General features: G+C 41.1%; 1 protein-coding gene and 1 long non-coding RNA gene across 2 annotated transcripts in view; one reads left to right on the top strand and one right to left on the bottom strand.

The window, feature by feature from the left end:
* Nucleotides 1-24,483, top strand: part of TTC23 (tetratricopeptide repeat domain 23) — a 95,276-nt gene that overhangs the window by 25,591 nt on the left and 45,202 nt on the right. The window contains exons 4-6 of the mRNA XM_045795409.2: nucleotides 1,340-1,490; nucleotides 1,676-1,801; nucleotides 19,193-19,370. Of these exons, the coding sequence (XP_045651365.2) occupies nucleotides 1,340-1,490; nucleotides 1,676-1,801; nucleotides 19,193-19,370 (455 nt within the window). The remainder of the gene's footprint in view (nucleotides 1-1,339; nucleotides 1,491-1,675; nucleotides 1,802-19,192; nucleotides 19,371-24,483) is intronic.
* On the bottom strand, nucleotides 8,525-10,575 carry LOC148107565 (uncharacterized). The gene is made up of 3 exons (XR_015722117.1): nucleotides 10,475-10,575; nucleotides 10,150-10,277; nucleotides 8,525-8,659 (listed from the first exon to the last, which is right to left on the bottom strand). It is a non-coding gene; the product is annotated as an uncharacterized LOC148107565 (long non-coding RNA).

Below are 24,483 nucleotides of genomic sequence, written 5' to 3'. Positions count from 1 at the left end.
AAGGGGGGTAATATTATCATCGCTGTTTACAGTTGAGGAAGCTGCGGCCAGTGTTTCAGAGTTGGTGGTGGTTCAGGGAACTCATTCTGGGCAGTTAGATGTCAGAGCCAGTGTTCTCAAACCTCAACCCACACTGCTTCCGGTAGACGGAGTTCCTCGAGGGAATGTACCAAAGTTGGTAATACAGTGCGCCATTCTCTTCGGTAATATTGCGTGCGTAATTGGCACTAATCGATTTCTCGTAGGTTGATTAAATGTGTGCTTTAAAAAAGTTAGACAAAATTCTCTGAAGTTATGAGCACTGGGTGTTGTATGCAACTGATGAATCACTAAATTCTACTTCTGCAACTAATAATACAGTATATGTTAATTCAGTTGAATTTAAATTAAAAATTAAAACAAACAAAAAAAATTAGACAAAATTCTCCAAGAGTTCCCACATGGAGAACATACCCTGGATTTTCTCCATCAGAAAATACATTCTTTTGTTTTATAGACACGGGAACAGAATTAAGTTCATATTTTTGGCAGCTTCTTTTAGAGATTTGAGATGCAATTTCATATAATGGAAAAACATAAGACCAGGGGTGTATGGATATGGGTGGAGGAGAATATGTTGGTGTGGGGAAGTGAGAAGCCCTGAAACCTGACTGGTGACCCCCGTGTCACACTTACCACAAATTAATAAGCCCACGGAAGAACTCTGCAATGCACCGGGGAATTAGTGCTTGGCAGTTATTATTTTTCTCGTTGTTCCATTTTGTTTCTTATTAGTCAAGAACCTTGTAGGAATAAGAGAGTGTAGCATATTAGCCCATTCTGTCATTGGAATTATATTTGTAAGTTTTTGTGGATTGTCACTATATTTGTATTCTGCTAAAATAACTCTCTGAAGCTATGATTATAGATAGACAAGTAGAAGATTCAGAATTTTTAGTATTTCATTAAGATCGCTGTCACAAAGCCAGGATTAAAATTCATGAATACCTTATTTCCTGCGCAGAATGCTATAGTCCTTGCATTCCATTTGTTTTCTTATAATTATTTAGAACATGTTTTATATCGGATATTGGTGAAGTTTCAAAGTTGTTCAGTTCCTGCTCGTTCTGTTTATTTCTAGAAAGGCCATTTGGGGAAAAATTTGTCTTGAGTACTAGGTGTAAACAACTCCTTTGGATTTTAGGGTCAGGACAAATATTTCATGCTGCCCCGATCCATCTCTGCGTGTCACTTGCCAGTACGTGAAGGAGACCTCGTTCAGTTTCCTAGCCATAGCTAAGTATAGTCCTGTCCTGCTGATGTGAAAGAGAAACCGACACCTCTTTCTCTTTGTCCACAGGACTGTCCCGGCAAGCAAAGCAACATGCAGAAAAAGCCAAAGAAATCCTCACCAACTCCATCGTGCCTCACAATAACGACAATACAGATGTTTTCAAGTGTTCAATCGAGCTGTTCCATACCCTGGGGAAAGCCTTACTCTCCCTTCAAAAGTATCCTTTTGTTTCTAATCTTTCCACCTAGGAATGCCCTCTGTAATGCTTATATTTAATTTTCAAGGCCAAATCAAAAGGTGACGGCTCAGGAAAGGTGATGGGAAGTTTAAGAGCCAAGGATGTCTAGGCACTAGGGGCCCAGAATCTAGAGCCATGGGTGAAGTTTCCTGAGCACGACCCAGATTTAAGGAAGCTTCGGAGAATTTGTCAAAGGCAGAGCAACTTGCAAAGGAGCTGTTGCAGTGCGGCAGGATTATGAAGGAGGAATGGACAGAAATTCAAGCACGGATCAAATTGTCATCTGCACAGTAAGTTTCTGGTTTAGGACGTTTTGAATACATGATGGCCGGTGGTTTTCTTCCAGAAGAATCTGTCTTCAGGCAGAAGGAGCTTCTCCATGATGCTGTGTCCGTGACTTCTCTGTGGCCGTTGTCCAGAAGCAAAAGAGGACCATGGTCATGTCACAGCAGCCGCAACCAAGACACACACATCAGTGACACTTTTTTTTTTTTAAGATTTTATTTATTAGAGTGAGAGAGAGCGTGTGTGCCATGGAGTGGGGGAGGGAGCAGGAGGAGAAGGAGAAGCAGGCTCCCCCCAGGACCCTGGGACCATGACCTGAGCGAAGGCAGACGCTTAACCACCTGAGCCACCCAGGCACCCCCATCAGTGACACTGTTCACTTTGCAGCAACATGGATGGGACTGGAGAAGATCATGCTAAGTGAAATAAGTCAAGACGAGAAAGACAATTATCATATGGTTTCACTCATTTACAGAACATAAGAAATAGATCAGTAGGAGAAGGAAGGGAAGAATGAAGGGGGGGTAAAGAGGAGGGGGAATGAACCATGAGAGACTGTGGACTCTGGGAAACAAACTGAGGGCTTCAGAGGGGAGGGGGTTGGGGGAATGGGATAGACTGGTGATGGGTATTAAGGAGGGCACATATTGCATGGTGCACTGGGTGTTATATGCAACTAATGAATCATGGAACACTACATCAAAAACTAAGGATGTACTGTATGGTGACTAACATAACATAATAAAAAATTAAAAAATAAAAATATAAAAATAAAAATATAAAATAAATATGATAAATATATGTATAAATATACTATAAAAATAATGAATATATATGAATATAATATAAAATATAAAATATTAAAAATTTAAAAATTAAAAAAAATTTAAAAAGCAAAAAAATAAAATAATAATGTGATGCTGACACATCCACCCCTGGGTCCTAGAGTTCTGACGTCGTTCTCTTGACTTTCTGTTTCTTGTCTGCTGTCCTGGAGCCCCTTCTCTGTGTTTAAGTCACCATGTATTTCATACCACAGAGAGGAAGAAGATATTTATAATATGCATAACTGGCAGAGAGCTCATATCTAGAATCTGTAAAGAACTCCTATACATCAGTAAAACAAAAACAACTGAATAGAAAAGTGGGCAAGATGGGGCGCCTGGGTGGCTCAGTCGTTAAGCGTCTGCCTTCGGCTCAGGGCGTGATCCCAGCATTCTGGGATCGAGCCCCACATCAGGCTCCTCCATTGGGAGCCTGCTTCTTCCTCTCCCACTCCCCCTGCTTGTGTTCCCTCTCTCGCTGGCTGTCTCTATCTCTGTCAAATAAATAAATAAAATCTTTAAAAAAAAAAAAAGAAAGAAAGAAAAGCGGGCAAGAGACTTTACCAAAAAAGGATGCCCACGTGGCTAATAAGCATCCTAAATGTTCTACCTCATCAGGCATCAGGGAACGAAAATTAAAATCATGAGCTACTACTACAGCTCCACTAGACTGGCCAAAGTTTTTTTTTTAATCTTTTTTTAAATTATGTTAAATTAGCCAACGTATAGAACATCATTAGTTTTCGATGTAGTGTTCAATGATTCATTAGTTGCGTGTCATGCCCAGTGCTCATCACAACATGTGCCCTCCCTAATACCCATCACCCTGTTACCCCATCTGAAACCCTCAGTTTGTTTCCCAGAGTCCAGAGCGTCTCAAGGTTTGTCTCTCTCTCTGATTTCCCCCCCTTCATTTTTCCCTTCCTGCCCTTATTGTCCTCCTTGCTATTCCTTATGTTCCACATATAAGTGAAACCGTATGATAATTGTCTTTCTCTGCTTAACTTATTTCACTTAGCATAATCCACTCCAGCTCCATCCATGTCGATGCAAATGGTGGGTATTCATCCTTTTTGATGGCTGAGTAATATTCCATGGTACATATGGACCACATCTTCTTTATCCATTCGTCTGTTGAAGGACATCTCAGCTCCTTCCACAGTTTGGCTATTGTGGACATTGCTGCGATGAACATTGGGGTGCATCTGCCCCTTCTTTTCACTACATCTGTATCTTTGGGGTAAATACCCAGTAGTGCAATTGCTGGGTCGTAAAGTTGGCTGAAGTTTTTTGAAAGACTGATAATATCAAGTGTTGGGAAGGATGTCAGGCTCTTAGATGCTTTCTCATGTTGTCATTTAGAATATATTTGGTATAACTACTTTAGAAAACTAGCGTTATCTTCAAATTTTGAATGTTCATCTACTCTATGACATAGCGGTATCACTCATAAATAGAACAGAAATGCACACATATGTTCACCAAAAGACAGTAAAGAATGTCCAAAGCTACATTATTTGTAATAGCCAAGAATCAGAAACAACCGAACTGTTCATCAAAAGCAGGATAGATAGAATTGTGATCTGTTCATACAAAGGAAATGATCAGACTGCTCCTCTGCTTCACATCGTGGGTGACTTTCACAAACATAACGCGTAGTGCCAGAAGCCAGACTCAAAAGAATTCATACTGTATGATTCCATTTATGCAATGAGAGGAGGAAGAGGGTAATCACGGGGAGGACCTGCTAGTCCAGAATTTCTTCCCGCCCAGAAGTATGTATTCTATCTTGTACTGTAAGACAGGAAATAAGCAAATCGGACGTCCCAGACCTGATATTTGTTGCATCTGTTGAAACCTAAGCAATATTACGAGAACTTAATGTCCATTGGTGTTGCTACAGAAATAGGGTAATCTGTCCTCCAGAATCCGGCACCTCCTGTCTTTCCAAATAGCAGTGCCAAATCTTGCCGGCAGATGGCGCGCCTCGTACACATCTGTGCCGAATACCCAACAGGAATGTAAATTAATGTTCCCAGCTGTCCTACAAAGTTACTTTGTGTTTAGCTGAGTTGTTTTAAACTTCACCACTTCTTTCAGTCCTGGTTCTTCACAGGGACATAGTCACTGGAACTTGCATGTTTCAACTGCATGGTTTTCATTGGATCCCTAGGCTTCGTTTCCTCGTTGAATTATGAATATCTTGCCTACACAGAGCTGCTTTAGAAATTTATGAGGCTTTGTTTTTGTACATTTCTGCTTATATTCACAACCACAAGGGCCTTTTCTTTTACCAGGTCCTGGTGCTAGAAGACCAGGATAACTTCTGCAGCAGCTCTCACGGGATTTGTGTTCCTCTTAAAAGGGTATCTTTCATGCCTCCTCTTCCTCCTCCTGCCTCGCCTTTTATGGTGCCCATCAGGCCGGGCCGGTTCTTTTCTCCTTTGCCTGACAGATAAACGCTGCCGGGTGACTCATGCTCCGTGCCTTCTATCCTGAACTGTGGGCTGAAGCTTTGTCCCTTTTACCTGCCCTCCTCTGTTCTGCGCTACTTTCTATTCATTAATTATTCATTAACTTCGGAGAGTAAGTCCAAAATATGTTCCTATGCACCCCCTTGTTTTCCTAAACGTGATAAACTCGCTAGTGAAAATGGGCAAACCTTCCCCCGTGTTAAGAGTTATTTCCTACCCTGGTTACTGCTGCTCCAGAACGTTAGGTTTCCCCTAGGACCGTGGGACATGTGATCTTTGGAGTCTTCCACAGCTTGGTCCTTGAGCACTTACCCCGTTCCTGTGCTAACAAGCGCTCAGTGCATTTGGGATAACTAGAGCATCAACAGAACATCTCCTGTATCTCGAAGGAATGTGACGTGGTGTAGTCAACAGTGTAGACTTTACAGTCAGGTAGCCCCATGTTCAAATCCGCATCCATTCCACCCTCCCAGCTGTAGGACTATGGGCAAGTCCCCCACTCTCCTCTCCTGTTAAGGTAGAAACGATCAGACCTCCAAGATTTGCTGTGATGATGAAATAGACCACACATTCACACATTAAAGCATCTGGGTACATGGTAGACCCCCACCTTTTTTTTTTTTTTTTTAGATTTTATGTATTTATTTTTAAAAGAAAGTGTGCATGCATGCACAAGTGGTGTGGAAGGGGGAGGTTAGAAGGGGGCAGGAGGAGGAGCAGAGGGAGAGGAAGAGACAGAATCTTAAGCTAGGCATGGAGCGGAGGTAGGGCTGGATTTCATGAACCTAAGATCATGACCTGACCTGAAATCAAGAGTCAGTTGCCCAACCAACGGAGCCATCCAGGCACCCCAAGATTTTTTTTTTTAAGTAATCTCTACACCCACTGTGGGGCTCAAACTCATAACCCCGAGATCAAGAGTCGCATACTCTACAGACTGAGCCAGCCAGGAGCCCCCATAGACCCTTTTTAAAAAGTAGTTGTTATAGTTACAATCCAATGGAACATTTATCTTTCTGCGGTTTCATCTCAGAAACGATTTGATTTTAAAGCATGTGTTTATATCGCAGACTAAGATTCTGCACTTCAAGACTGCCCCTGGCATGCAATATTCTTTTGTATTCTTATCCTGTAACTTGGGAAAGGCTAAGCATTCTTTTTGTCTTTGCTTTTATGAACCACCTAAGCTAAAATTAAGATAGTCTTATGTTTTTATTTTTAACTTGACTTTGTTTCTTTGTCTTGCTTCTTCTGGATCCATTATAGTCATGAAATTTGGGGAGTGATTCTAACATAAGGTTTCCCAAGAGAAAAGGAGATGAGGAGGGTTTCTCCCTTGGCTGGTACTTCCTGGGAAGGGGTAGAAGATAATGGAATAAACAATGGCATGTGGGACCTTGTGTGTATCTACCTGCCACCACCTCACTGGGATGCTGAAATTCGACTTAGTTCCGTATGCTTCCCCATAAAGTATCTCCAGGGGCTTTTATTGAGAGTTTTTGATACTTCAGTAATCTCCTTTACTCTCTTGCTTTTAGAATCTACAGTGTTCCAAGCAGTAATCTCTAAATCTTGCTTTCAGGACTCAGCTGTTTTTTGGGGTTTTTTTTTAGTTTATTCCATCACCTGGAGGTCCTTGGTATCTAAGCTTGTACCTCAGTAGATGTGTTTCTTTAAAGAATCACCTTCTCTGCATCCCTTTCTGGGGTATAAAGGCTCTGACGAATGCTCGTGTGTTCAAAGCCCTGCTTCTCCCTTTCCTCCCCTGGGAAATGCCCTGTTCTTCTCCAGAGGAGATGTTTCTCCTGGCAGCTCCTCCCATGGGACACTATTTGCCTTATGCTTGTTTCACAAAGAAGAAAATGGTTTATTTTTTTTTTCTGGTGCTCTTCTTCATCCTGTATTCCTTTGATTAGAGAAATGCGCTTCCCTTACACAGAATCTGATTTTTGAAAATTCAGGGTTTTTTTTTTAATGTGGAGAAGCACAAAACCTCGCACGGCACAGATTACCTGCATATACTTTATCTGCTTTCTATTTCTTGAATCCCTTGAAGTTTTACATTTCAGAGCACTATATTTTTGTCTTTCCCTTTCTAACACAACATCCTTATAATACACATTTCCTTACACAACTGCAAATAATAATGGTGATTTTAGGCAACCACACCAGCTACAAACTCTTGACCAAACCTTCTATGTCAGGCTCTTCCGAGGTGCCTTTTAGACCTTGTCTTATTTAGTCCTCTGTGCTGGGCACTCTTCCTAGTACCATTTTCAAATGGAGCAGCCAAGGAGAAGGGAGGTCATTTCCCAGGGTCCCACAGCTGGGAACGGCAGAGCCTGGTCTACCAAACTCGGGTGTCCGGGCTCCTCACCATGGCCCAGATCATATTCTCTGGTGCAGAACGGAGACCTGACATTACAGTCAAAGCCTTTAGCTGTGTGTGCCAGAGGGGAGACTGAGAGATCCAGATGTAAGCCTTTTCTCACTCTGGCTCTAGAAAATCCCCCTTGTCCTCTTTCCGGATTGATTTCTCATCAGATTTCGATGATCAGCAACCTTCCCACAAAGCCTTTGCTTTTCGTTGTTGCTCCATATTCTTGCCAAGTTTCAGAGCTTCTATTTATTTATTTTTAAAGAGTTTATTTATTTATTTATTTGAGAGAGAGCATGAGTGGGGTGGGGGGAGAGGCAGAGGCAGAGGGAGAAGCTCAGCAGGGAGCCCGAATCCCAGGACTCATGATCCCAGGGATCATGACCTGAGCCAAAGGCAGACACTTAACCAACTGAGCCACCCAGGCGCCCCCAAATTCCAGAGCTGTTAAAAGGAAACTCTCTGTTGTCTTAGTAATACCAAAGAGATTGCATTTGTTTGTGGCCTGTTGAAACAAGTCTCCATCCCTGAGAGATCTTCTGAAGCCCATCTGAAATGAGATAGTGTCTCATCACGTGCTCTGGAGAATGACTGTGGATGTATTTTCATTCAATAAAATATGTTGTGGTTGAAGTTGTGGACCTGCCAAATTCACATACTGCCACATTCTGTTGTTCAAAACTCTCTTATCTTTTCATCTGTCTGGTGTTTCCTAAAGCTGCCTAAACATATTATGGGCACGCTAGACAATAAATCCTCAAAGCATTCCCTGCAGGCAGAGAGAAGCGGAAAGGAGACAATGTTGCCATCCCAAACATTACACACGAGCAAATGGAGACAGACGAGATTACCTGAAATTGACTGAGGCTGTAAGTGAGTTGGCGGCGGAGGCAAGGCTACCGTGTAGGCATTCCCTGATGCCATACCCCCTCCATTCCTTTTTTATTAAATATATTGTGAAGCTAAAGTAATTTTATTTTCTATTTTGTCTTTTCTTATATGTGAACAGCATACCCTTGATGAGCTCCAGAAGGCTCACTGGAGATGACGTTAGCTTGATAAGCCTCTGTTTCTGGCGGTCATGTGGATGCCCGGACAATCTCTGGCGTTCTTTGGCTTCTAGATGCATCGCCCCAGTCTTGCCTTCGTCTTCACGTGGCCTTCTCCCTCTGCGTGTGTCTTTGTGTCCTTTTAATAAGGACACCAGTCATATTGGATTAGGGGTCCCCCTACTCTAGTATGACATCTTCTTAACTAATTATATCAACAACAACTTTATTCCCAAATAAAGTCACATTCTCAAGTACTGGAGGTGAGGACTCGAACATATGAATTTGGGTGGGAGGATACAATTCAAGCCCTAATAGGTCCTACAAGGTTTCTTTTATTCCACCTTTTCTAACATTTCAACAACTTCCCCAACCTTTCATTAGATCAGTAGTCTATAATATTCTTGTCACCAAATCAATGTGAAAACTTGTGCTTTTTTTTTTTTTTTTTGAAGATGTTTGTCCTCAACTTTATTCTGGAATCTATGAAAATTCAGCTATGAACTATAGCCTCAGAGTCTCTAAGCTAATGGATTTGTATTTGTAGGTTGTTTCTTCCTCCCTCCTCAGCTTCTCCTGCTTCCTTCCATCAGGCAGCTGGCTCCCACTTTGTGTCAGACATTGTAAGGTGCTGGGATGCCAAGGCCAATGAGGCAGCCTTGGACCTTGCCTTTATAGAGCCCAGCACTAAAGGGATTGGCACCAAGTTACCAGCGTGGGGGATATTCCCTGAGCAAGGAAGGTTCACAGCTCCATGGGAGCCAAGTCAGGTGTTCACAGAGGCTCCCAACCCAGCCTGAGGTGTCAGGGAACAGAGCAGGGTTTAAGATGAGAAAGCCAAGTGCCCAAGCCACACCATTTAAGGAGGCACTCACTCTTGGGTGCCCACCCTACATTTGCCTGCCCCTTAAATGGTGTGTCCTAGGTGTCTCTCTGCTCCCACTCTAGTCCTGGCCCTTGTCAGGGATGCCTTCCTAAAGGAGGAGACTGCTAAGCTAAAACTAAAAGAGGGATAGTAGTTAGAAAGATGAATGGAAGTTTGCCAGGCAGAGATGGAAGAAAGAAAGAACATTCCAGCTAGAAGGCCCACCAAACACCCAGGAGAAAGATCCACAAGACACAAAGGGGAAGCTGGAAGGATCCTGGTGTCAGGGAAGCCAGAGGGGTTTAGGTGACATTCAAGAGTTATCTGAACTCATCAAGTCCAGGGAAACTCAGGTCCCAGCAAAGCCACTGTCACCTCTGTACCACCGTTGTACGTGGTTGGATGAGGGACAGAGCCTTGGTGAGAATTGGAAAAGGTGCCCTTTCTTCCAGGCAGAGATAGCTTTGTGTCTAAGTGCAACAGCTCATTCTGCAGAGCAGGGGCTGGACTGAAACTCCCAGTTGCCCCCTCGGCCAGGTGTCCATCAGAACTTAGGCACAGAGGAAGGAGCAGGTGCAGAGCCAGGCCCTGCCGACAGGAGTTGAGCTCCTTAGTGCTGGACCAGGACTCCAAAACCATGCCCTAGATGGCCTGGTGGGCAGCGCTCAGCTTGGCTGGAGGATTGGCCTTTCTATTCTAGCCCACCTTTGACACACTCTGAATTCCACTCATCTGGGTAACTTTGGAAGCTATAGAGAACTTACCTTTCTTCTATAACTCACCGGTCCTCAAACTAATTTCCTTAACCACAGCTTCTTGGCTTGAAACAATCAGCCAAAGGAAAAAGATTCTGGGTTTGTCACCAGTTTCTGGATTCTTCCATATCGGCATTCTGCAGAGGTCATAATAAGAAATATATTAACATATTTAAGCTTACAGAGTATTTATCAGAATACAACATTAAGAATGATTTTCTATGGCTTTTCTCTCCATGAATTTCTTGCTTTCTCATTAGGATTATACTTTTCATAGATCTGGGCACTCCCCCAGGAGACCCAAGCCTTAGAGCTCATCAGGAAACATGCTTACAGCTCTGCAAGATTAGAGTGAGGCCAGTAGCTCAGTGTTCAAGCCCAATTTATGGCCTCCTGGGGGAATGCCCATCGCTGAGTGTCAGGTGCATAAGGACCTACAACATGCTCTGCTCTAATCCTCTGCCCGAAAACAGACGGGTAGGATTGCCTAATCACGCAGGACCCATTTAAAGCCAAAGCACACGTCCTGTTCTGACTTGCTTTGTGCTGGTTAGCTGTGACTGGCTCAAGGATGATATTAAGAGAAAAATATTTTGGTTTTCGTTTAACATTATTACAATTATTTTTTAAACAAAAAATTACTAGCTTTACAGGTACTGCTAAATCTCATCCTTTTTTGGTTTCACTTCCAAATGTTCACAGACTTTTTTGAAGGACAGATTTATTGAGCTGTAATTAACATGCCATACAACTCACCCAACTGAAATCCACGATTCAGTGGTGTTCAGTATATTAACAAGAGGTGTGCAAGCATTACCACAATCATTTTCACTTCTTCATCCCATTGACAATCTATTACCATGTTCCCCCAGCCTCTGACAGCTACTAATCTATTTTCTGTCTCTATGGAGTTGCCTATTTGGGACATTTCATATACATGGAATCATACAATGTGCGGCCTTTTGTGACTTGCCTTTTTTTTTTTTTTCCGTTTTCTTTTTTTAACACAGTGTTAGTTTCAGGTGTACAATTGAGTGACTCAACATTTCCATATATCACCCGGTGCTCATCCCAACAGGTGCACTCCCCCTACCCATCACCTACTTTACCCATCCCCCATCCACCTCCCCCCTAGCAACCATCAGTTTGTTCTCTAGTGTTAAGAGTCTGGTTTTTTTTAATTTTTAAAAAATAATTAAATTTTTTTTATTTTAAGAATATATATTTGCGAGAGAGAGCGTGCACAAGCAGGGGGGAGGGGCAGAGGGAGAGGGAGAAGCAGCCTCCCCACTGAGCAGGGAGCCTGATGAGGGCCTCGATCCCAGGACCCCGAGATCATAACATGTGTTAAAGGCTGATGCTTAACCAACTGAGCCACCCAGGCACTCAGAGATTTTTTTAAGTAATCTCTACACCAACCATTGGCTCGAACTTACAACCCCTAGATCAAGAGTTGCGTGCTCTACACGCTGAGCCAGCCAGCCGCCCCAAGAGTCTGTTTCTTAATTTGTGTCTTTTTTTCCCCTTTGCTTGTTTGTTTTGTTTCTTAAATTCCACATGTGAGTGCAGTCATGTGGTATTTGTCTTAGTCTGACCTACTTTGCTTAGCATTTTCATTATACCCTCTAGCTCCATCCATGTCATTGCAAATGGCAGGATTTCATTCTTTTTTTATGGCTGAATAATATTCCATTGTATATATACACCACAGTCATCAATCAATGGACATTTGGGCGGTTTCCACAGTTTGGCTATTGTAATTAATGCTACTATAAACATAGGGGTGCATGTACCCCTTTGAATTAGTGTTTTTATGTTCTTTGGATAAGTACCCATTAAGTGGGATTGCTGGATGGTAGGGTAGTTCAATTTTTAACTTTTTGAGGAACCTCCATACTGTTTTCCACAGTGGCTGCACCAGTTTGCATTCCCACCAACAGTGCGGGAGTGTTCCTTTTTCTCCACATCCTCACCAACAACTATTGTTTCTTATGTTGTTGATTTTAGCCATTCTGACAGGTGTGAGGTGGTATCCCGTTGTGGTTTTGATTTGTATTTCCCTAATGGTGAGTGATGGTAAACATCTGTTTAGGTGTCTGTTGGCCATCTGTATATCTTCTTTGGAAGATTGTTCATGTCTTCTGCCCATTTTGTAATTGAATTATTCATTTTTTGAGTGTTGAGTTTTATAAATTCTTTATATACTAAAGATACTAACCCTTTATTGGATGTGTCATTTGCAAATATCTTTTCCCATTCCCTAGGTTGCCTTTTAGTTTTTTTTATTGTTTTCTTCACTATGCAGAAGCTTTTTGTTTTGACCCGGTCCCAGTAGTTATATTTGCTTTTGTTTCCCTTGCCTCAGACATATCTGGAAAGAAGTTGCATCAGCCATTGTCAAAGAAGTTACTGCCTATGTTCTCGTCTAGGATCTTTTTAGTTTCAGGTCTCACATTTAGATCTTTAATCCATTTGGAATTTATTTTTGTGTGTGGTGTAAGAAAGTGGTCCAGTTTCATTCTCTCTCTCTCTTCTATAAAGATTTTATTTATCTATTTATTTATTCATTTATTTATTTATTTTGGAGAGAGAGAGGGAGAGCACACAAGCAGGGGGAGGGGCAGAGGGAGAGGGAAAGAGTCTTAAGCAGACTCTGCACTGAGTGTGGAGCCCAATGTGGGGCTTGATCCCATGACCCTGAGATTATGACCTGAGCTGAAACCAAGAGTCAGATGCTTAACTATACTGAGCCACCTGGGTGCCCCCAGTTTCACTCTTTTGCCTGATGCTGTCCAGTTTTCCCAACACCATTTGTTGAAAAGACTGTCTTTCTTCCATTAGATTTTCTTTCCTGCTTTGTTGAAGATCCATTGACCATGGAGTTGTGGGTTTATTTCTGGGTTTTCTATTCTTGTGCCAGTACCATACTGTTTTTATAATAAAACTTAAAGTCTGGAATTGCTTTGCTTTTCTTTTTCAAGAATGCTTTGGCTATTTGGGATCCTTAGTGGTTTCATACAAATTTTAGGATTGTTCTTCTTCTGTGAAAAATGCTGTGGTATTTTGACAGGGACTGCATGAAATGTGTAGATTGCTTTGGGTAGTATAGACGTTTTAACAATATTTGTTCTTCCAATCCATGAGCATGGAATATCTTTCCATTTCTTTGTGTTGTCTTCAATTTCTGTCATCAGTGTTCTATAGTTTTCAAGTACAAGTCTTTCATCTCTTTGGTTAGGTTTACCCTTGGTATCTTATTATTTTTGGTGCAATTGTGAATGGGACCATTTTCTTAATTTCTTTTTCTGCTGCCTCATTATTGGCATATAGATATGCAATGGATTTCTGTACATTGGTTTTGTATCCTGCAACTTTACTGAATTCATCAGTTCTAGCAGTTTTTTGATGGAGTCTTTGGGTTTTCTATATACGGTATCATGTCATCTGCACATAGTAAAAGTTTTACTTCTTCCTTACTGATTTGGATGCCTTTTATTTCTTTGTGTTGTCTCATTGCTGTGGCTAGGACTTCCAGTACTGTGTTGAATAAAAGTGGTGAGAGTGGACATCCTTGTCTTTTTCCTGACCTTGGGGAAAAACTAGTGTGATGCTAGCTGTGGGTTTTTATTGTGTTGAGCTTTGTTCCCTCTAAACCTACTTTATTGATGATTTTTGTCATGAGTAGATGTTATATTTTGTCAAATTTTTTTTCTGAATCTATTGAAATTATCATCTGGTTCTTATCCTTTCTCTTATTGATATGATGTTTCACATTGATTGATTTGTGAATATTGAACCACCCTTGCAGCCCAGGAATAAATCCTTCTTGATTGTGGTGAATGATTTTTTAATGTGTTGTTGGATTTAGTTTGCTAGTATTTTGTTGAGGATTTTGGCATCTATGTCCATCAGGGATATTGGCCTGTAGTTCTCTTTTTTAGTGGAGTCTTTGTCTGGTTTTGGTATCAGGGCAATACTGGCCTCATAGAATGAATTTGGGAGTTTTCCTTCCTTTTCTATTTTTTGAAATAGTTTGAGAATAAGAGGTATTAACTTTTCTTTGAATGTTTGGTAGAATTCACCTGTGAAGCCATCTGGTCCTGGACTTTTGCTTGTTGGGAGGGTTTTGATGACTTATTCAGTTCCATTGCTGGTTATGGGTCTTTTCAAATTTTCTATTTCTTCCTGTTTCGGTTTTGGTAGTTTATATGTTCCTAGGAATTTATCCATTTCTTCTAGGTTGTCCAATTTGTTGGCATATAGTTTTTCATAATATTCCCTTGTAATTATTTGTATTTCTGTGGTGTTGGTTGTTATTTCCTCTCTCTCAATCATAATTTTATTTATTCGAGTCCTTTCTCTTTTTTTCTTGATAAGCCTGGCTAGCGGTTTATTAGTTTTATTGATTCTTTTCAAAGAACCCGTTCCTAGTTTCATTGAACTGTTCTGTTGTTTTTTTAGTTTCTACATCATTTATTTCTACTCTAATCTTTATTATTTCCTTCCTTCTGCTGGTTTTAAGTTTTATTTGTTGTTCTTTTTGTAGCTCCTTTAGGTATAAGGTTAGGTTGTTTGTGACTGACCTTTTTCCCTTGGCGTACTTTTTTCAAGGTTCGTGCATTCTTTAACATGTATCAGTACTTCCTTTTGATGATCGAGTAATATTCCATTGTATGGATATACCACATTTTATTTACTCATTGCTCAGAATGGACATTCCTTGGGGCACGTTTGGGTTGTTTGTGCTTTCTGACTCTTACGAATAGTACCGTTATGAACATTGTGTACAAGTTTTTATGTGGATACATGTCTTCCTTTCTTTCGGGCATATATGTAGGAGTGGGATTACTGGGTCCTACCATAATTCTGTTTAAACTTTTGAGGAGCTGCCACTATTTTCCAAAGTAACTGCATGATTTTACATTTCCGACAGCAGTACGAAAGGGTTCCAGGTGTCCCGCTTCCTTGCCAACACTTCTTACTATCTTTCTTTATCATTATTACAGCCACTGTCCTAGTGGGTGTGAGGTAGTATCTCATTGTGGTTTCGATATGCATCTCCTTGATGATTAATGGTAATGAACATCTTCTTATGTGCTTATTGACCATTTGTGTATCTTTGGAGAAATGGCTGTTTAGAAACTTTACACATCTTTAAATTGGGTTGTCTTTTTATTTTGTTGCAAGAGTTGTTTATATATTACTTGAATGCAAGTCCCTCATCAGAAATATGATTGGTAAAACTTTTCCACAAGCCATTTTTTTAAACTTACTAATACTATTTTTAAAGATGAGTGGTCCATTAAATATGATTATGACAGCACTCAGCCACTAAAAGTGGTGCTATAGCATTCATTGCCACATTTCAATATAGGATTAAGTGAAAGAAACAGGTTCTAAAACATTATGATCCTTTTAAAAATATTCATAGAAAATCATCTGGAAGTGTATATATCAAGATGTACAGCACTATCTTTGGTTGTTGCAATTATATATTTTTTTTATTTTTCTATATCTTTTATTTTAATGATGAATATGTATTATTCTTATAATAAATGATTTTCAAATTCTCTAAAAGCTCAGCTGGATAAGCAAATGCCTTCCTCAGGCTCATGAGTTTGACTGATTTTGCCTAATATTTGGATGTTCCAAAATCTTACGCAGGTGAGTGTGAAACCACAGCGAAGCCCATTTCAACAGAAGAACAGCCCAAAGCTGTAGCGCTCAGTTCCGTATAGACCAGTGGTTGGGAGGGGAAGGGAAAAGGTATGATGACGTATAGACATTTAATTCCAACCTGTATGACTTGCCTTAGTTTGCAGATCATTTCAGACATCTTCCTTGGTTCTGCAGCAACTGTTGGACACCAAGGTTCAGAGATGTTATGTTCTTGCCCAAGGTTGTGTGGTCTTGTCTGTAAGGGTGCTCCAACTATAGTTTGGGGGGCATCTGGGGGGCTCAGTCGGTTGAGCATCCAACTCTTGATTTCAGCTCAGGTCATGATCTCAAGATCGTGAGATTGAGCCCCACATCGGGCTCCACACTGGGTGTGGAGCCTGCTAGAATTTTCTCTCTCCGTCTCCCTCTGCTAGTTGCACACACGTTCTCTCTCTCTCTCTCTTAAAAACAAAAAAACCCTACAGTTTGGGTTTTCTGCTCCTGCTGCGGTACTTGTAACTGATGGTCCTGCCTCTCGTCCTGGGTTCTTCTTTTATAAAATTGTTTCCAAGGGTCAGGTATCTGAAGGATGACTTTCGAATACCTGAAAAAGTGTGTTAACCTGAAGCGACATGCTGTGTTTTGGGCTAAGACAGTAGGTAAATGGCTACAAGTTGTCCCTGTTCTGCACCATTACAGACTCTCAAATGCTTTTCTTTCATACTCTATCTCGGGAAAGGAACAATTGTTGTTATATGAATTAACTTATGTCTTGTTATTGCGGTTTTTTTTTCATTTATAAGCTTGATTACTAAGCTTTGAATATTGCTTCCTTTTAAAGCTGTTGCTCAAATGAAGTCATCTTGGCATTTGTATTTGCTTTATTACCCTTTTATGATTGGTACAGCGGCCTTGCAAACAAAAGACCTATTATTTCCTTGGCACATGCTTCGTCATTTATGAACACGAGAACGGAAGAAGATGATTTTTTTTTCCTTTGCTCACATATTTGTGGCATTGTTGGGGTTCTCTAGGCCAAATTAGATGGAAAAAAATCTAAAGTCATTTTGAAAGTATGTAGCTTTCTCTAGATTCTAGGCCAGAGGTTAGCAGACTTCTTCTGTAAAGGCCCAGGTAGTAAATATTTCAGACTTCGTAGGTGTCTGTTGCAACTACTCAACTCTGCCCTTGTGGTGCAAAAGCAGTCAAAGACAAAGCGTAAACAAGTGGGTGTGGCTGCGTGCCAATAAAACTTTATTTACAAAAATAGACAGGGAGCAGATTTGGTACACAGGCCACGGTTTGCTGACTTCTCTTTTCAATTGTGAGTGATTTGTTATCAGCCGTATGCTTCAAGGCCTCTTTCTGTCACTCAAGATGCTGGTGGATTTTCTCTTCAAAAGCAAAATATGATACTTACAAAGCTAATTATTACTCATGACATCCAAAGCTCAGTAAGAGTCAGAAGGCAAGTCTGGTATTACTCGGTCACCTGCTTACCTCTTCCTTTCCAAGGTGAAGAGTGGCTGCAGGCTACAGCCTGGACCCTGTTTGGTCCAGGAACATATCCCTGACCGCTTCCTGTGTGTGAAACCTCTTTCCAATTAGAGAAGGTGTCCCAGTTCATAAGCTGTCCGGTCAGGATTTTATTTCACTGGGACCATCTGAACCTCAGATCTAAAGAGCATCTTTACTTTTTTCAGTCAATTCCTTTGAAACTTATTAGAGAACAAAAATAGTTGTGAAAATTTTCCAGTGACTGAGTTGAAAACAACACCCCTTTTTTTTGTGTGTGTGTGTGATTTCCTAGTCACTTTCTCACATTATGACTCCATTTACCCATGGGCGGTTGGGAATTATAAGATCTTTTTGTAATAAAGATTCTAGGGTAAAGCTAACACAGAAAGGGTGGGTACCTTTCCTGATGAATTTGATATATAAAGTTTTTCCATGCAAGGAAAATTTCTATTTCTTCACAAATATTTTAGAGAAGAGTGTTTTTAAATGTCTGCTGTTATGTTTGCTGAACAAAATATAGGGATATGTTTTTTTATGTGACAGGGTTTTATCAAAAAGCAACAAGGATTTTTTTCCACTGCCACCTTAATTCATAATTTTTAAATTAACATTTTTCTGATGTCAAAGTAATATAATTTTTTAGAAGAAAATATGGGAAATTTAGAAAGTGTAAATAAGAAAAGTAAAATCACAACCAATCCCTTAAAGGTAAGTATTGCTCATATTTCACTGGCCATTTAGACTGCTCTTGATGCACGTGTGCATATCGATTTGATATAACATTTTCACCTGCAGGAGATATTATACAAAGTATTTTTGTATTCTGCCTTTTCTACTTCTTCGTTGGTAAATCCAGATCAACATTAACTTTAATGGCTATGTGGCGTTCCACAGTATAGATGTCCTTGTTGTAATCTGCTTGGATGATCTTCTATTTGTATATTTTAAGTGCCTTGTACTTTTCCACTATTACAAAGAGTGCTTAGGTAAACATTCTTGTACATATCTTCTTGTCCTGCCAGCATATCTCTTTAAGATAAATTGCTAAAGTGCCATTAGCAGAAATATGTGTGTACTTATGTATGTATATAATTTTGATATAGAAAAGTTTATGCTCAGGGGCACCTGGGTGGCACAGCGGTTAAGCGTCTGCCTTCGGCTCAGGGCGTGATCCCGGCGTTGTGGGATCGAGCCCCACATCAGGCTCCTCCGCTATGAGCCTGCTTCTTCCTCTCCCACTTCCCCTGCTTGTGTTCCCTCTCTCGCTGGCTGTCTCTCTCTGTGTCGAATAAATAAATAAAATCTTTAAAAAAAAAAAAGAAAGAAAAGTTTATGCTCAAATTATACTCTTTCTAACAGTTCATGATAGTGCTTTATACCCTCACCAGTACTGGGAAATTTCTATAATTTCTCAACAGATCAGTTATCAGCCTCTCGGCATCCTTTGTGGTTGCTATTATGGTTTGCTAAGTATTCTATGTTTTTTAAACCAACACCTACGTAGCACTTACTATGTGTCAGAGACTGTTCTAGGTGTTTTTATGAATATTAGCTTATTTAATCTTCATAACCCAATAAAGTAGGCACTGTTAGTATTCTTAACTTAGAGATGAGAAAGCTGTGACACAACTGGAAATTCACACATCTGGTAGCTAGTGGAGCCAGGATTGGAAACTTCCTCATTATTCTAAAGTCCATCCTCTCGATCACCATGCCTCACTGCCTCTTCAGATGAAACAAAAACTTAGCTGGCGAGGAAGTGAACCTGGACAACAGGGGTCAGAGAGCCAAATCCCAACCACCAGACCTATGTATTTTCCCACATATATGTTTTCTATTTAATTATTTAAAAAATTATCTCTTTGATATTTTTTAGGATGTATCAAAGTCAGAAGAAATCTCAAGAAGCGCTGCCCCGCTACCAAGAGGCTTTAGAATATATTGAGATCAGTAGAGGTGAAAAAAGTCTTGAGTGTGTACCAGTATTGAAGGAATTAGCAGGTGTCGAGCAAGCCCTGGGACTTCATGACGCATCCATCAAGCATTTTCTGCAGGTAAGCTGCAATACACTGGCCACCAAAGCTCTTCTGGACCCAGTGCTTTTCATAGACACAAGTGGAATAGCAACTCCAAGAACGCCTGGCTTTGTTGTTCGCTCTGGATAAGAACACTTGGCCTGGAGTCGATGTTCAATGAACATCTTCGTATAGATGACCAAGTGGACGAATGTGGGATAGGGGTCTTCTGTTACCAGGTGCATGGGCCTCAGGTAGCCCGAGACTCCCTGAAGATGACCTTTCTCATGTTAGGGGCATAATTCAAGTCTCATTTTCTAAAGTTCTTTATCTTTTCATGTTTATCTCTTTAGAGCTTATGTTATCAAACTGATTAGGGTTCTTTTCTTCTATACTCTAAAATCTTCACCTGAAGCCACTTGGAGTTGTCATTTATTAGCTGCTGATGTACTTTATCAGCATAGGATTCCTCTGTGAGTGTGTCAGTCTGGGTTCTCCAGAGAAACAGAACCAATAGGATATATACAGAAACAGAGAGAGAGACTGGTTTTAGGGAATTGGCTGACACAATCGTGGGGGCACACAAGTCAGAAATCCATAGGGTAGGCAGGCTGGCTGAAAACTCAGGCAGGATCTCTATGTTATAGTCTTGAGACGGAATTCCTTCTTCTCCAGGAAACCTCCGCTTGTTGCTCTTTAGGCCTTCAACTGATTGGATAAGGCCCACTCACATCACTGAGGGCAATCTCCTTTTCTCCAGGTCTGATTGTAAATGTTAATCACATCTATAAAATACATCCGCAGCAAATCTAGACTAGTGTTTGACCTAAAAGCTGGGCACTACAGCTCACCAAGATGACACTTAAAACTAACCATTGCTGTGAGTTCGATGTTTTTGTATTTCATCATCTGCTAAAAGCACATTTTTAATTGTTTTTTTATTTTAAAATTTTTATTTTTTTTTATGTAAAGTTCGATGATTCATTAGTTGCGTATAACACCCAGTGCACCATGCAATACGTGCCCTCCTTACTACCCATCACCAGAAATGGGGGAATGGGATATACATTTTTAATTGTTTTATCCGAATTTTTCCCTGTTAAAGTTGTAAAATATAGGCTGAACTCATTCTTGTTATTTCAAATGAGATACAATGACATGGAACGAAGCATTCTGTATTGCTCTTTCTTTCTAAATTTGTCCGACAATGTATACACCCACCCATAGTTTATTAGAATGTCCTGTTCTGTCACTCTGTCTGGATTATCTCTCTTAATTACTATTACCCTGTAACATATTATTATTTCCAGTTCATAGATAAGGAAGTCAAGAATTAGAAAGGTTGAGTGATATGCCCAGGAGTACCATTGATGCCAATAAATAGCAGAGCCCAGATTCAAACCCAGTAGTTTTTAGAAAGATTTTTCTGGTGATATATAAGAGAATGGACCTGGGAAAATGTGCCAGCAGTGGAAGTAGGGAGACCAGTTAGGAGACTATCTGAGTAACGAAGGCTGAAGATGATGGTACCTTGGGGAAGGATGATGACAGTAAGGATGAAGAGAGCAGATGGGTTTGGCAAAGATGTATGAGGCAGAATTGAGGAGGGATGGAGATAGACTGGGTGTGGGGAAAAGAGGGAATGGGGAGGAATCGATGACTCCTGGGTTTCTGGTCTGAACAACTACATGGATGGTTTTGTGCCATGTTTATACCAGGTACAGCGGGGGTTGGGGAGCAGGTGTTGACGGGCGATGAAGAGATGGTGAGCTCCGGTCTCAGTGGCAGGTCTGAGATGCCTATACAGATGGAAACGTCAGATCATCAGGACTAGAGCTCAGAAAATAGGTCAGAAAGTCATCTACTTATACGCAGTGGTTGCCTTGGGAGAGGATAAGATCACCCGGGGGTTTTATTGAGTGAGAAGAGAAAAGGACATGACACAGCCTTAAGTAACTTCACTGCTCATTGGTCAAGTCCAGAAGGATAGGGGCGCCTGGGTGGCACAGCGGTTAAGCGTCTGCCTTCGGCTCAGGGCGTGATCCCGGCGTTGTCGGATCGAGCCCCACATCAGGCTCCTCCTCTGTGAGCCTGCTTCTTCCTCTCCCACTCCCCCTGCTTGTGTTCCCTCTCTCGCTGACTGTCTCTATCCTGTCGAATAAATAAATAAAATCTTTAAAAAAAAAAAAAAAGTCCAGAAGGATAACCTGGCAAAGAAAGCAGAGAAAAATTTGGCAGAAAAATATGAGTAAACGTGAAAGTGGTACCTCTTGTGTCTTTTGATGCCTTTTGCTGTTGTGAAGGACACGGAGCTGTTGGGAGAATAAATGCGTGAATATTCATAAAGTGCCTAGCACAGTGCCTGATACATAGTGCTACACAGGATTTTAAACATTCCCTTCTTTTCTTTCCTTTTTCCTTTTCTTTCCTTCATGACTTGGTCAGGGGAAACAGTGGGGCAGTGATGAGGCAGAAACCAGGTTGTATGGTGAGTGAGATGTGAGGAAGCAAAAGTAATAAACATAGGTACCTATTTTTTTAATTTTTGAATTTAAATTCAAGTTAGTTAACATATAGCGTATCATTAGTTTCTGGGGTAGAATTTAGTGATTCATCAGTTGCATATAACACCCAGGGCTCATTACATCACATGCCCTCCTTAATGCCCATCACCCAGTTACCTCCCCTCCATCAACCTCAGTTTGTTTTTGTTTCTTAAATTCTACATATGAATGAAATCATATGGTATTTGTCTTTCTCTGATTGACTTATTTCACTTAGCCTAATACCGTCTAGTTCCATCCATATCATTCCAAATGGCAAGATTTTAATTTTTTGATGTCCGAGTAATATTCCATTATATATATACCACATCTTTATCCATTCATTTGTTGATGGACATCTGGGCTCTTTCCATAGTTCGGCTATTATGGACATTGCTGCTATAAACATTGGGGTGCAGGTGCCCCTTTGAATCACTATGTCTGTATACTTTGGATTAATACCTAGTAGTGCAATTGCTGGGTTATAGGGTAGCTCTATTTTTAACTTTCTGAGGAATTTCCATACTGTTTTCCAGAGTGGCTGCACCAGCTTGCATTCCCACCAGCAAAGTAAGAGGGTCCCCTTTCTCCACATCCTCACCAACATCTTTTGTTTCCTGAGTTGTTAATTATAGGTCTATTTCACAAAGTACTAAGAGGTGAGGAAGGCCGGCCCAGGAAGAGGGACAAGCAAAGGTCTGAAGGTGAGACGTAGCTCAACTTCAGGGAACCGAACCAAGTTCCCTCTGCCTGGGCCATGGGGATGGTGAAGGTGGTAGATCGGTATCATTCAAGGAGGGTGTTGAAAGTCATGCTAAGGAATTTGAGCTTCATCCTACAGGCAGTTAAAGGTTTTCAAGCAGGGAGACTGACATCATGAGATTATCAATCTAGAAGGGTCACTCTGCAGTATGGACTAGATGGCAGAGAAGTAATCAGGGAGGTATCAGGAGACGGCCACAGCAGACCAGGTAGGGGATGATGACAACTGGACTCAGGTGTTGTCATGGTGATAAAGAACGTGGACAGACATGAGAGATGCATAGAGAGTAGAAACAGTGGGCGTAGGTGTTGGGGGAGTGAAGGAGGTGGAGGTGTCTGGCGTTGGGCCAGGTTTCTGGCTAAGGTCACTGTGTGGCCGGTGGGACCGTTTGCTGAGTGCAGGAACACTCGGTGGATTTGCCATGTTTTGTGAGTATCCATACTTCTGAATATTCTTATACAAAATGCTTTTTTCTTTGAGTATTTGCTGGTATAGATTTTCAGACGTTAAACCACTAGGAGGAAAGATGAAGATTTTATAGTTCTTGATTCAGACTGACATCCTGCCAAAGGGTCGTTTTGATTCACCTCGCCACCAGGAGCTGGTTTGCCTTTGTTCTTAACTGACCCGGCTTCATACCAACCTTGCCAACTCTTTGACACTATTTTACTCCCATGTTATAGAATACAGTCTCGAATTTAATTTAAAGTTCTTCCTTAGCCCGGTTTTCCTAAATGTTTCCTACCGATATCCAGTTCTGCCCTTCAAATCTCAGTGCCATCTTTGCTGTACCAGTTTCTAAAGTTCAGAGAAAGGCGTCCAGTAATAATATGCTCAGGGTCTCCCGGGGAGGGTCATTACCTGTAAGAAAATCCACTGGAATGAAAGATAGGTGGCTTTTAAGACCCAACAGTATGCATATCAAAGATTGGAATTTGGTTTAGAGAAGCATTTCCCAAACTGTGTTCCGTAGAACACTGGCATCTCACACATCTCACAAGGATTCATAGGTCTTCCTAGAAAAGATGCTTGTGATTGAATAAATTTGGGAACTATTAAGTTCAAACTAAACACATGTCTCTAACACATGGTTTTACAGTGCATTTAAAATACCAGTGTGGGTCGTGAATCAAGAGGAGGGTCAAATACATCTCCGAGACCCTAGTATTCCCTGGGCCACAGTTTAGAAAACACCGGCTTAGAGAAAGAAACTGGAATTTCTAGAAGCAGGGGTCATCAACGGGATTTTACGTTCCAGCGTATTACCTTCCAGGCCTTATTACTCTTAGGAGCCCTTGGTGCTATGTGAATGGAAGATGGGTTAAGTAGTCCCTCTCGTTTGTAGGGCCCAGATTCACCATTTTTTTTTAAAGATTTATTCATTTATTTGAGAGAGAGAGCAGGGGAGGGGAGCGTAGAGGAAGATGGAGAAAATCTCAAGCAGACTCTCCACTGATATTGGAGCCCGATACCAGGCTTGATCTCGTGACCCAGAGATCGTGACCCGAGCCAAAATCAAGAGTTGGACACTTAACCAACTGAGCCACCCAGGGCCCCCCCCCCCCCGCCAGATTCACCATCTTAAACTATTTTGCCACAGTCGTTCTCCCTATCTTTTTATATAGACACACACACATGCACGCACATATGTATGTGCCCAGCGGTAACTATCTACATTTTTTTAATCATCTAAAAGTATTTGAATATACCATGTCCTTCTATCCCTGATTACTTAACAAGGATAGTCTCTGAGGTAATCACAATACAGTTATCAAATTCAGGAATGTTGACATTGGTAGAGGCCATTTTCTATTTTGTCAGTCGTCCCAATACTGTCCTTTATGGC

This window comes from Ursus americanus, chromosome 28, assembly GCF_024610735.1.
Source record: "Ursus americanus isolate L20-20 chromosome 28, mUrsAme1.1.p, whole genome shotgun sequence".
NCBI classification, from domain to species: Eukaryota; Metazoa; Chordata; class Mammalia; order Carnivora; family Ursidae; genus Ursus; species Ursus americanus.
This window is presented reverse-complemented; position numbering and strand designations above follow the sequence as displayed.